This window comes from Oncorhynchus keta, chromosome 14 (genome assembly GCF_023373465.1).
Source record: "Oncorhynchus keta strain PuntledgeMale-10-30-2019 chromosome 14, Oket_V2, whole genome shotgun sequence".
Lineage (NCBI taxonomy): Eukaryota > Metazoa > Chordata > Actinopteri > Salmoniformes > Salmonidae > Oncorhynchus > Oncorhynchus keta.
The window spans coordinates 62017197-62031102 of NC_068434.1; the positions used below are offsets into that span (position 1 = coordinate 62017197).

Here is a 13906-nt window from a genome sequence, read left to right on the forward strand (position 1 = left end):
AGAGTGCTTCATTGTAGCTTCAGACCCCATTGGTACTAGTAGCCCTCTGTCTGTCCTCTGCCTTTTTAAGATGGATGAAGCCCTAAGCCCACTCATATTGTCTAATGCAACATGACAGTAGAGATAGGGGGTTAGGATGTTGGTTGTTGGAGAGAGAATCAGCCTCTATGACTGATGTCTCTGTGTGTCTCATCTATCATGTTGCAGTAAATTAAGTGAAATTGTATTTAATTGACATTACTACAGACACGAATGGACATAAGATCCTATACACTGCATGCTGCATAGTTCATTTTGATTGAAGAGAGCTCTTAAAAGGACAGTTGCACAAAACTCAAACATTTTATTACATCAGTTCCATGTATAATATAATCATATAAATACATTTTTATATGACTGAGCAGAGTAAATCATGGTAATTCATTACAATAAACAATGAATTGGAGACTAATTTGAAATTCTTCTAAAATGGCTAAGAATACTATGTATTTGTACACATCAACAGAACAAAAACTTAACTTCAGGATATTTTCATTACTTGCAATTCCTATGCTGTTTCATTAAGTTGTGGGGTTTTGGTATTTTTTAAATGTATTATGTAGAGCAACTGTCAGTGTTTACTTACGAAATAAAAGGCAGACACAGGTAGGTGAGTAAGGTCTCTTTTAATGAAACAATGAAATCCTACAACCAATGATTAAAATAATAAATGGTGGCCCATGTCTGTCTGATGCAACAGGTTGTGCTTGTTTTAAATGTCAGCTCAGAAGACACAATCTGAAGTCCTTATTCCACCATTCAGGTATAACAACGTTTCTGAATTAAAAGTCGCTAAACTATTTAGGCTACTATTTCACATCACTCGGAATTTGTTATCCACTCCTATATTACCCTTTTAGCTCATCTATCTTGTCAAAAGTTCATGGAAACTCAACCCTGTAACAGGCGAGTTGGTGTGGGCATCCCAATCCCGTTATAGATTCCCTCTGGGTTCACCACTAGTCCACATCTCAACTCAAAAATCCCCAAATGGACCCAAGATGTTAAAAAGCACACATCTGTCTAGATATTATACATGAAAATCTGACACTTCTGAATGTATATTTACGGTGTTCTCTCGAGACATGGAATATTCATTGGGGCTCTGCAAGTGTGTGTGTGTGGTAATCATAACCCGCTTCAAATCATTGTCATCATATATGCACATTATCAAATCAAACAATATCAAATGAATGAGTGAAAAGCCAAACAACAACATGAAGCTCGATACTCTGGTTTTAATATACAGTACATAGACGAAAATAAGTTATGAGAAGAATAATATATCTGTGCTTGACATGTGAATGAATGCAAATACAGCAAACAGTCTAAAGTAATTTTCATCGGTGTCTCTGTTTTCCTGTGTGGCAGTGTCCAGTTCTTTTGAGCATACAGGGGAAAGGCTGAATCTGCATGCGAGAGTCTTCCCTATTATACTGATCAAAAGAAGGAAAACAGAAAATAAATGAGTCAGGTTCCTCTCCTTTTCTTCCCCCTCTCCTCTCTTCACCTAGAAGTCCATGGACATTGAGCGCTGCTGGGGGTCGACGATGCTGGTGTTATTGCGGCCCCCGTTGCGGGAGCTGAGGGTGCCGCAGCCTCCTGGTCCAGAACTTGGCCCGGCCGCTCCGCCGCGGACGTAGATCTCACAGGGGATCTCCTCCATGACGCGGTCTTCAATGACCTTCTCGGCGCAATCATGAGTCTGTTTGTAGCCATAGCAGCTTTTCTTATAGGTGCTGTTAAAGGTCTTCATGGGCGGGGGCTTGGAGAAGTCGTTGTGGTAGGAGAGCTCCATGGAGCTGAGGGTGGTGCGGCTCTGCTTCAAGCTGCTCCCCGAGGCCTGCAAGCCACAATGGTGCTCGTGGACACAGCGAGACGTGGTGGAGGAGCGGCGCAGCTTGTGGTAGCTCTCCAGCTCCTCTGATAGGTCGGCCAGGTCAGAGGAGATCTCCTTGTCACGGAGGGAGAAGAGCTCGTAGTGGGGAGGGTCAAAGACCTCCTGGAAGCCAGCCTTGTTGAAGACTGGCCGGCGAGCTACCAACTTCTTCCTGGGCTGCTTCATCTGGACCAGGATGGAGATGATGAGTAGGACTAGAACCACGCCTGAAGACACGCCGATCACCGTGCCGTGGGTATTAGTGATCTGATGGAACAGGCCATTGGATTTCTTCTCTGTTTGTGAAGCGGAAAAAAAAACAGTAAGTCTACTATAATGGTTTGGTTGTCATAAGTCAATTTACCACGCGATAAAAGTACGAAATGATTAAAAGTATCCCATAGGAAATTAAAGTTTCACTCACCCTTACAATGGTTCTCATCCCAGGGGTAAACACAGTTCTGTACCCCATTACACACCAAGGAGTTATTGATGCACATGTTGCTATGGCAAAAGAATGTGTTGCTATTGCATGGGGCTGAAACAAGATACAAGGTAAAGTTATTAAAGATGAAAACTACTGCAATAAAATGCTAGATGTCTGTAACTTAAAACCATACATCATAATTTACAGCTTGCATGACATGATTGGCAATTGAAATGGCTGCTTCTCCTAGCCACCGTGTAGAGGGGAAAACAGCGTATGGAGTGCAGTAAATCAATTTAGACGGCCATCACGAGGCACAGATGGCCAGGCGCGCTGAGACTCCAGATTAAACTAGCTCTTACAATGGGAGTCACGAGACAGCCAAGAAGGCTGGTAAATTGAACATGGCTGCTGCGCCCAGGAGATGGATGTGCGAGGCTGGTTCTGTGGGTCCTAACAGGATGCCCCCCACCACACACTTACATCCCCTTTCCTCCTGCCACCCCACTCCACACATTCACTGATAGAGATCCACCCCAAATCCCCCTCCCCACACATACCTCTCAAACCCCATCAGACAGTACTACAGCAAGGTAGACACTAGCCCCCACCAGGTACCACTGCACCCCTGACACATACACGATGTTTAGGGCACGTTGCTGAACACCAAACCATTCCCCTCCACTGCTGTGAGGCTAAGCGGTTCTGACAGCGGGGAAAAAGGAGTCAGAACACGCCGTTCGTCTCCCGTTGAGTGCGTAGAGCTCCCCTGACTACGCGCTCACTTCAAAACCGATTAGACATCTCTCGCATTCAAAAAGCCTGACACTCTCTCTGGGTGTCAGCGCTGGTTCGTGTTCCCCATCTGTGGTTCTGAGAGAACCCAGAACCAGAGGTAATGAAAATGATGATGCACAGGACTAAGTGTGTCAGTGGTGTTCTGAGAAGGATAAGGACAAAAAATGTCCAAGGTGATGATGCGGGTAAAAGTGCCTTGACTGATTACTAAGCTGAATGTCTCTGACGTCGGGACAACATGAATTTGAAAAGCAAGGCAATCATTGTGAAATATGCGTCAGAATGTTTTAAAGAGCTTTCTTACAAGAGAACGTGGGCTGCTGCGCCCAGAAGATGGATGTGCGTTGTAGTGATGGGAATAAAAATAGTTAAAAATATCCAAAATGAATACAGCAATTAATATATCTCTGATTATTCAGGCATTTAACGAAAATAGTGTGGTCGAGGAACAACTGAAGAGTTTATTTCCAGAACGCTATATCGACTAATTCTTTGTGGGGTTTTTTTCATGATAAATGAATGGTTATGAGTACATATGAGTATGTAAAATATTACTCCTCATATATATATATATATCTCCATACAGCATATATAAAAACACTTTAGCTGGAATGTAATGTTCATATCCTGTATATTTAACATATAAATGAAACCCATCATAAATCTAACCTCATGCTATGGTGTTTGGTTAGAGTTAGTCTCGTTCCACAGGGCATCCTATTCCCTATATAGTGCACTACTTTTTACCAGAGCCCAAAATTTATATTACTATATTGATATACAGTACCAGTCAAACGTTTGGGCACACCTACTCATTCCAGGGGTTTTCTACAATGTAGATTAATAGTGAAGACATTTCATAATTTTGATAACGCATATGGAATCATGTAGCAACCAAAAAGGTGTTAAACAAATATTCTTCAAAGTAGCCACCCTTTGTCTTGATGACAGCTTAGCCTCTCCTGGCATTCTCTCAAACAGCTTCATGAGATAGTCACCTTGAGTACATTTGAATTAACTGGAGTGCCTTGTTAAAAGTTAAATTTGTGGAATTTCTTTCCTTCTTAATGCGTTTGAGCAAATCCGTTGTGTTGTGACAAGGTAGGGTTGGTATACAGAAGATAGCCATATTTGGTAAAAGACCAAGTCCATATTATGGCAAGAACAGCTCAAATAAGCAAAGAGAAATGACAGTCCATCATTACTTTAAGACAGTCAGTCAAGTTTCTTCAAGTGCAGTCGCAAAAACCATCAAACGCTATGATGAAACTGGCTCTCATGAGGACCGCCACAGGAAAGGAAGACCCAGTTTCATCTGCTGCAGAGGATAAGTTCACTAGAGGTACCAGCCTCAGAAAATGCAGCCCAAATAAAACGTTTCACAGAGCCCAAGAAATCAGGCCTTCATGGTTGAATTTCTGCAAAGAAACTACTACTAAAAAGGACACCAATAAGAAGAGACTTGCTTGGGCCAAGAAACACTAGCCATGAACATTATACCGGTGGAAATCTTTCCTTTGGTCTGATGAGTCCAAATTTGAGATGTTTGGTTCCAACCGCTGTGTTTTTGTGAGTGAGACACACAGTAGGTGAACGGATGATCTCCGCATGTGTGGTTTCCACCGTGAAGCATGGAGATGGTGGTGTGATGGTGACACGGTCAGTGATTTATATAGAATTCAAGGCACACTTAACCAGTGAAACACCATCCCATCCCAGCATTTCAGGTGAAGCTGGTTGAGAATGCCAAGAGTGTGCAAAGCTGTCATCAAGGCAACAGGTGGCTACTAATATATTTTGATTTGTTTAACACTTTTTTGGTTACTACATGATTCCATGTGTGTTATTTCATAATTGGTGTCTTCACTATTATTCTACAAATGAGGAAATAGTCAAAATAAAGAAAAACCATTGAATGAGTAGGTGTGTCCAAACTTTTGACTGGTACTGTGTGTATATCATTTATTTTTATTTCGATGTCACAAATGTATCATTTGTACAGTTCTTTAATAAACATGTAATTATTTGTCACATTTGATTGTATAGAATCTTGCAGGACTACTTTCTTCTCTGAGAGTGAGGCGGATATCTTGTTTTGCAATAAAACATTGCTATTTGTCTCTCTGAAATGAAACCATCTAGTGATACATTTCAAGCAAATACTAGTCTGTTATTTAAAAACCCAATGCCGTGATTAGATCTGAAAAAAAAGAAACACAACAATTTCTATCAGAAGTTTTGTAGCCCTTCACACTCATACCCATATACGGGTTGAGAATGGCAGATTTTGGCACTGATAATCACCTAAATCTGAACGCAGTGGCTGTGCAGTAACATGCTATAAATAACTTCAGAGGTCAGGCTCTGCGCTTCATAGCGCTGTATGGGTTTTGACTGACAGCCGTTCTGAATTTGAGCATGGCACATAACAAGAAGTTTACCCAATCCTTCCCGCTAAAATGGGCAATATTTGCAAATGTTTGTTGTCTGAGTGAGGGAAATGCGATTTATTAAGAGAACTTCATGTATTTTGAAAGATGAGAGGTTGAGGATTAGAATAAATACAACTTTGATGTCATTCAAGCATGTCAAACACCTGTGAGTCCAAATGTGCACTTTACATTTCCATATCACAAAACCCATGTCATATACATGAGTCCACTACGTTTGATGTCAAACTTCAAGACAGTAGGGTGTCACACCCTCGGTTGTTCTAAACAGAATGAGCCCGTTTGTCTATGGTGTATGAAATTTGCAGCAGAACATGCACCAGACTCCTTTCCACGCACACCAAAATTACTATTGGTTTCTCTTAATTTCCTTGTGAATGAATGCCTAAGAAACATTTCAATATATAATTGTCTATATAGGTCAAGAGTGCAAAGGGTTAAACATGAAAAGCTCATTTACTAACATTTCTGACAATGGATATAATGTTTTGGGAAAAAAACAATTTCAACCATTTCCTCCATGGAAATGCATTTTTACATACAACATCTGCCATGCAAAAGGCAGAGCTTAATGCAGAGCTTCTGATCATAATAACAATTAATATTATTTTTCATTACTATTTTCAAATGATTCAGCTTTTCCATTCATCAACGGAAGATAAATCCCATTTGTCCATTGTGAACGATGAACCATATTTATGGCCAATGTCTTCCACTGTTACCTGCATATCAATTACATTTTCTTTGAGGTACTCAGAAAAGGCCGGGGAAAAGAATTGGCTTTGCAATATCACTGCTTAGTATGCCACTTTAATTACATTTTCCATGGAGAGTTGAATGTCAGTTAGTTATTTACTATTCAGAGGATGCAGATGTCGTCAATAAATCAAGAAGAATAATGGGCAGTAGGCCCCATTTATCTCTTCCAACCTTTCAGAAATCTGCTGTGTGTCTGGAGAAAATACTGACCACTAAATCATGGGAATTAAAAAGAAAAATAACGAGAAAAGAGGACCTGCCAATTGATAACGTACCCAGACTGATCGTAAACATTCCTCTCCATACTAACTCTTGGTTCAGACGGCCCACAATAACTGTAAGTAAGATTTTTTTTAAATTAAAAAACAAAACAAAGGAGAACACTCACGGTCGACAAATGAGGTGAAGAGCATCTGGAAGCGGCTGAGTCGGCTCTTCTCGTCGGCCCACATCCTCACCACTCCCACCCCGTTGGTTAGCATGACGTCGTTAGCCACCGTGCTGCAGAACTTGGCCTTCAGGTTTTCGATGGCACTGCTGCCGTCGTACACGGCCACAAAGTTCTTGTTGCACTCGTTGGAGTGCTCCATCTGGTATTCCAGGAACCGAATGTAAATCTACAGCCAGAAATCACCACGTTACAACACAGAACCATGGCGACCCAGCTGACACTCAGAAAGAAATTAAACCCAAAATGAAGGGAAAATTGAAGAATTTATAAAGGGATATTGGAACTGAAGGATAATACACTCATACTTAGGCTAAGCCTATCCTGGTAGGCTTAGCCTAATTGTACAGCACACAACCACTGGGAATCATTGACCTCAGATGAAGAGTTACAGAACTAAAATCTTTTGAGCACAAGATTGATGCTTTGCACCCACAGGAAAGGCTCTAATCTTAACATTTTGCCAATACCTAAACTGTCACTGTATCGTTCTAGAGAGCACATTGTGAATTCAGCCAGGAACAATCCAGCCTCTTTAGCACATTTGAACTCGTAAGACTGCAGACATCGAGTGACTGCCTTTAGCTTCATTCCCAATACTGCTGATTCTGTTTTTCTGCAACATTGGCCTAATACCTGCTGCCCTGGTTAGGCTACTGCTAATTTGAGATGCCCTTCATTGTTTCCACAGCAGAGAGAGGGGGTCAGGGGACTGGCGTGTCTTACTCCCAGTCTCCTGTGTTCTAATCAATGGGTGTGTTTTCAGTGGCTGGATCTCTGCAGTGAGTGACGTGATGACCCATTTAGCCACTGGAGAGAAGGAGTGGGGGAACAAGCTGTTCACCTTGGACTGAGGAGGAGCGCGGATGGTCCAGATACAGTCCAGAGCATCACCAGTCTTAATCTTATCCTCCTCTTCTACCTGACTGGAGCGGATAACACCATCATAGCCAGCAATCTCAAACTGACAATCTGAGGGGAGAGAAAGGTGGAGGACAGGGGGAAAACACACACACACACACACGAGAAGAATTGCAGAAGAAGTAAAGGTGAGCATAAGGGAAGAGACAGAAAAACAGGAACAAATTGACAAGAGAGATGTTATAGAGGGAGAGAGAAAGAGAGAATGTGAGAGAGAGGAAAAAGAGAGGTGCCTGTGTGTGAAAGAGCATGTGTCAGTGAAAGATAGCACCCAGTAAGCTTTAGAGCACAGAGCTCTTCAAATCGGATCGGACAAACCGGTGAAATATTGAAGAGCTTACCTGGAATCGGGTTTAACAGTCCACCCACGTGCAGATGAAAATCTGGGTCTGAAATGATAAAATAGGAAAGCACACGAGTCTTGATACACTGAGCTGGAATTCATGAGTAAAGAAAAGTGAGAAGATCTCATTAAAAAGGAAGCCAGATAAACTGGGGAAGGCCATTGGGGGCAAATATCTGTGGCCCGATGTGAGACACTAGTGTTCTAGTGTATAAAATTGGATGGGAACAAACAAGATAAATGAGGCCTTTGACCGTGAATCTGTGGCTGTGCTGCTGTCCTCATTATCCACACCTATGACTGTGTATGTAATGAGGATATGCCCAGTAGGCGAGCTCTAACTGAGAATGTGTACCTGCTATAAAGGTGTATTTGATACGGAACCCAACACCCTCCAGCTCCTCGTCGCTGCTGAACTTGATCCACATGAAGCGGCCCGTGGAGGTGACCAGACCTGGGTTCTTCGACCCACAGAAGCGGTCGATGATCGGTGAGAAGCCGAACGGACCATCCCGTACCTCGATGTGATCAAAGCGGCACTCAAAGGAGGGCTCCATGTAGTAGTTCTTATCAAAGGCCAACTGGATTCTTTGACGAGGGAGAGCTGGAGAAGGTGAGAGAAGAGGAGGAGGGGTGTGTTGGGTTTTTGCCAAAAGGCTTTGCTCCATGGACTGCATTTACCTATACAGCAGGGTCTCAGTCTGCACAGAAACTTGTTTTTTTTATAAATAAAAATGTAAATGTAAAAAATGGTAACAGCTGAACTCCTGTTTTCTACTCATATTCACAGCCAGTTTATGGATGCCTGCATAAACACACAAAGGTATCCATACTCAGTGCTCGATTCAACCCTTATTGCCTAATTCAGCGCTATAATTAAAAACATTTTTTTTTTAAATTGAGCCGGCATATGCAGCTTTAACCATGGCTATGATGGTGTGTGGGATTTACATTTCAATTGGGCTGAACTTCGGTGACCCGGATTGAATTGAGCCCTTACACTAATGCACATGTGCTGATGCATACACACATGACTCGGGCATGACATGTCAGCATGTTTCCTTACAGGTTCTGAACAAAAACACAAAACCTCTTCCATTCATTTGAGTTTAGAAGTTCCTGCCATGTAAATCACACCCTAAATGACTGGCTCAAGTTACCTCCCAGAATCAACATGGCTACCAGTTGCACACACACCATTTGTTTTTTAAAATCCAGCTAATTCCTGTCTTTATAGATGAATTACATATGAATCAGACTGCCTGTGATGATAAAATGGCAAACGGTAGAAACGTTTATAAGAGCGGGCAATGCCTTTGAACTGAAACAACTGATACCACCATATAAAACAATGTCACAGCTCAGACACACACCTAAAGACAAATTGTGTCACTAGCTCACCCACACCGACACAAAAAAAATGTCAGCTCACACACCAAAACAAATTATCTGTACTTTGAAGGAATGTGGGAAGCAAATAATGTCATTATTTTAAGAACAGGAATGAAAGGGGAAGCCTACCATACAGATTCATCCAAACTGGCACTACTGTTATCACAACACTAAATCACATGTATATTTCTCCTGGTAAGGATTAGAAACAAGAGCTCTCAGTTCAAAGTAGCTACATACCAAATGTAGTGTTGCATAGCTTAGCTTGACAACTCAATACAACAACACACTGAAACAATCAAATAAATACACAATCACTAACCAAGAGTCACATCATCTGAGAGACAAAAAGTCTCTGGAATGCATTCAACAAAGCCATAAATTGTGAAATATAAACCAGGTTAACTGACACTTCTGTGATCAATATTGAGTGTCTCATCCTCCTAAGACCTTTGGAGATGAGCGATGCAATTCATTACTGGGTTTGAGTCATGCTGATCTGGAAAATTGGCCTGGTTTAGCCCTGCTCATTGTATATGCACATTGATAATTCGGATTGTCAATGCCGTTTTGTCAAGGTAGGTTCTATGGCTATGCTTGTTGATGTTTCCACAGGGGGAGCCCTTGAGCTTCACCAAGTTTTCCATTTTTCTCCGACTGATGAAATCACACTATCAGTTCCTGCAGTCTACTTTGTCTTGGTTGAGTTTTATCACAAATATATAGGTTTTGGATGTAGGTGTATCTAGTGACTGAAATGCTGACAAAATAGCAACAAACCAATAAGCACCTATTATCCACATTCTAAGGCACCTCTGAGGCCATTTGTGTGTGTGTGTGTGTGTGTGTGTGTGTGTGTGTGTGTGTGTGTGTGTGTGAGTGTGTGTGTGTGTGAAAGAGAGAGGGCACAAACAGAAATGTACCTTCCAAGATGTAAACACACTCCTTGTTAGGGGGATATGTGTTGGGGTAGTTGGGGGACGTGAAGACTCCCCCGTTGATGTTGCGGACCCAGATGCCACATTCGTTAAGATTCTGAGGTGGACTGCCTTCATTCTGAGAAATGGACTCTGAGAAAAAGACGGTGAAAAGAATCAAGCCCATGTTTGAATTGGGATATGTATGGGATTAGATCAATTTCTTGTGACTCTGCCACTGAAAATGCTATGCGCTACAACATGACCAATTATTCCCCCATAACAGGAGACGCACCTTTAGTTCTCTGTGCCAGGGCAAATCCCTCTTCTATCAGAATAAGGAGTACCCAGGCTGCAATAGAAAAACATTCAAATGTCAATGGTTTGCACCGTTATGTATTCATAAAATAAACATCTAATACGAGTGGAAAAGGTAAAAACAATTTAATCAAAGTGTTGAAATAATAGGCAATCTAACACAGTGTGGCACACATCCCTTATTAAAAAAGCAATTATGTGAAGCTTGAAATCGGCTAGTTAAAGATAGGAAATCGTCATAGACAGTTTAAATGAGAAACATGCCTTCTTTTCTTACGGGTGAGATAATAATAAACCTTTTTTGTTGTTGTTACTAAATGCTGTATGTGTGATTGGAACAACTGACGCAGGGGCTAGACCGGGCATCATTAAGAACTATAGCCCTGCTTATATCCATAATAACCTAACATAACAGTGCACACACACACACACACACACACACACACACACACACACACACACACACACACACACACACACACACACACACACACACACACACACACACACACACACAGTGAAAGAACCAATGATCTACGACATTGACAGTAACATACACTAAAGACGCATCTTGCAATTCATGAACACCAAGTGTGTAGGACGTGAAACAATACTTGACAGAATATTGATCCTTGGGTCTTGTCGATGTATGCCTACCATTGTACTTCATAGGTTGTGCCATTGAGAGCTCATCGAAAAAGCATCTTATCGGACCCAAGACGTATCGCAACCTAAAGCCTGAAGCCAAATTCAGATCGACGCCTAAAGAGCCATCTCCTCCATTCACAGAAAAATCAAGAAGGCTGTGTATGTGTTATCATATTGTCCTCTGATGGTGTATCAGGGACCACTCATTGGTAGGCCCACATCACCAGGCCTGTCAGAGCATCACCAACCCTCCAGCCTCCTGAATGAAGACAGCACCAGAAAAAAACAGGATAAGGCTCACAGGCGTGATGCCATGATGAGAGACAGGCATCAGAGGAGGGAGCAGCAACAGCACTGCATTGTGTGTAATATCAGTGCTAAAACTGCTCGCCGTACCCCTGTGCACATTTCAGCCCACAACACTACTGTCTTCTCCAGATAAGCCGATGTAGGTTTACCCCCAATGGATTTTAATAGACTGCACTGCTTATATCACATTAAAAACGTGAGCGGGGAGCCTGACAGATACATAATGAAACATGGATTGACTATAGCCACCCAGGCTTGCAAAAAATAAATCAGACCGCATGTTCTCTACTATAGAGAATTTAAAACACACCCAGTCGCACATACACAGCCCCCCTCTTCTCGGCCTTGATACGCTGAAGGCCAAACTGCACACACACACACACACTTTTCCATGCATGGCCTGACTATAAGGCTATTCACAGACTTGCCCTTTCTGGATACTACTCCACTATGGGGGACCACTGAGAGTGTAACTACCTCCTAAAAGCAGTCTACGGCAGGAATTCATTGTAGAACACAGTTGGTTCAAACAGTTTTGAATGGACCTGAAAGTCTGATTTAAAAAGGTTGAATGCCTTTACAAAATATCCTACACTACCGGAAGAACATGAGTGGGAGAGCGTTTCAAATACAAATGGATGGCCTACAACATTGCTTGGTTAAAATGAACCCAAAAAGCATAAATATGTCCCCGTTGGATGTTGGCTGATGCATTCTGATTCTGCAATTATATTACAAAATAAAACACAGGGTTATTAGATCAGTAACTTGTTGATAATACGTAGCCGACCAGACTTTGTGCCCTTCATGACCGAAGTATCCCAGTCCTACTGAAGTGAACTCAACATGAGGTTCTCGCCCTCGGTTATAAGATTCGGTGTAGTTTACAAGCTAGGTGTGTTTAATAATAATAATAAGCCTACAGTACAGTACACCATTATTTCACAGCATAATATGGTGGCTTAAAATGAGCTGCAAACCGCAGCTGTGGCCTTGTCCCAGATGTTGCGCGAATCAGCAGGAGCTGTCTCAAGCTCTCTAGCTCGGGTCACCTTTTACCATAGATGCAAAAGTGTTACACAAACTGGATTGAGACGCAGCCAATGCAAAACAAAATATATCAAGATTAAATTGACGGATTTTTCTTTACCATTTGGATTTCCATTATGCTAATTAGATTTCCGCGGTGACGCGGACATCGACCTTAGGTGTTAATAGAAAAGTAACCTAAATTGGAACGCATTCTTCCGGATTGTGTAGCCTTGTGCCAATATCCTACCCTATAAAATGTGACATTTGCACGTTTCAAAGACGACCCCTTGCAGTAAAAAATAAAAGTAATATTAAACCTAATAGAACATAACTGAATAGAAGTAAACCTGCAGATGGCGATGCCTTTCAGGGATTTAGGATTCTTGCAAACATGAAGAACACAATACAACTTGGCGCAAGAGAAAATACAACGACATACATTTGGTAAGGATGAGTTTCGCTTATATTACAGAAGAATAAGGGATTCATTACATCACAGCCGATACGAGTGATTAACCTTCTGTATAATATCAGTGGTTCTTAATACGATCTAAAAATCACTCGGATGCTCTGTTAAAACTCACCTATGTGCATTTCCTCTCCCTGTGTGGTGGTGCCAAATACGTTCTCCTTCTTAAGCTTGGGGAGTTACACGCTTTATTTTCCCATTTTATGGACCCAAGGCAATGAGTCGCTGTTTATACAATCCAACTTTTCATTGATCGCCTTAATTCCATAGTCAGAAAGAAAACCATCCACTCCGAACTTCCTCTGAGGAAAACAAGCGCTTCTTCTTCAACCACTCCCGATAAGTATTAGATACAACGTTAATTCCATCTAGACAGGTGTCTTGTAGTTCCAAATGCAACATATGCTATTATTAAAGTAGGTTGTATTGTCCAGTGAGGTTGAGCAAAAGTATCCGAGAGACGCGCACAGAGTGGTCTGTGGCTGAACTGAAGTAATGGCACCAAACAAGGCTCATTTAAACTCTGGGCGATGTATGCGTGAATGAGCTGCTTGTACGCATGCACCCAATCGCCGAGCGTAAAATCGGCTGCGTTTCTCCCTGCGTACAAGTATCTTCTCTGCTCGTGTTGCATTGAAGGATTATATTGGTAAAATTGAGCAGAGGCATTTATGATATAATACAAAAAACGAACCGAGCAAGTTACAAAAAAAAAACGGAAATGTTGACAGCATTTAATCAGGACACTCTTTACTCA

General features: G+C 41.8%; 1 protein-coding gene across 1 annotated transcript; it reads right to left on the bottom strand.

Moving 5' to 3' along the window:
• Positions 1-648: 648 nt before the first annotated feature.
• LOC118393750 (neuropilin and tolloid-like protein 2) lies at positions 649-13710 on the bottom strand. Its single transcript, XM_035786791.2, has 9 exons — positions 13265-13710; positions 10669-10725; positions 10380-10526; positions 8420-8668; positions 8063-8110; positions 7645-7772; positions 6741-6969; positions 2343-2456; positions 649-2214 (listed from the first exon to the last, which is right to left on the bottom strand). The coding sequence occupies exons 1-9, from the start codon at positions 13272-13274 to the stop codon at positions 1550-1552; spliced, it is 1647 nt and encodes a 548-aa protein (XP_035642684.1). The 5' UTR covers positions 13275-13710; the 3' UTR covers positions 649-1549.
• Positions 13711-13906: the final 196 nt, after the last annotated feature.

Coding starts and splice junctions, on each gene's coding strand:
- LOC118393750 (XM_035786791.2), bottom strand. Junction 6,970..7,644: donor GCGCTCCTCCTCAGTCCAAG/GTGAACAGCTTG, acceptor TTCTGGCTGTAG/ATTTACATTCGGTTCCTGGA. Junction 2,215..2,342: donor GGATGAGAACCATTGTAAGG/GTGAGTGAAACT, acceptor CTTCACAAACAG/AGAAGAAATCCAATGGCCTG.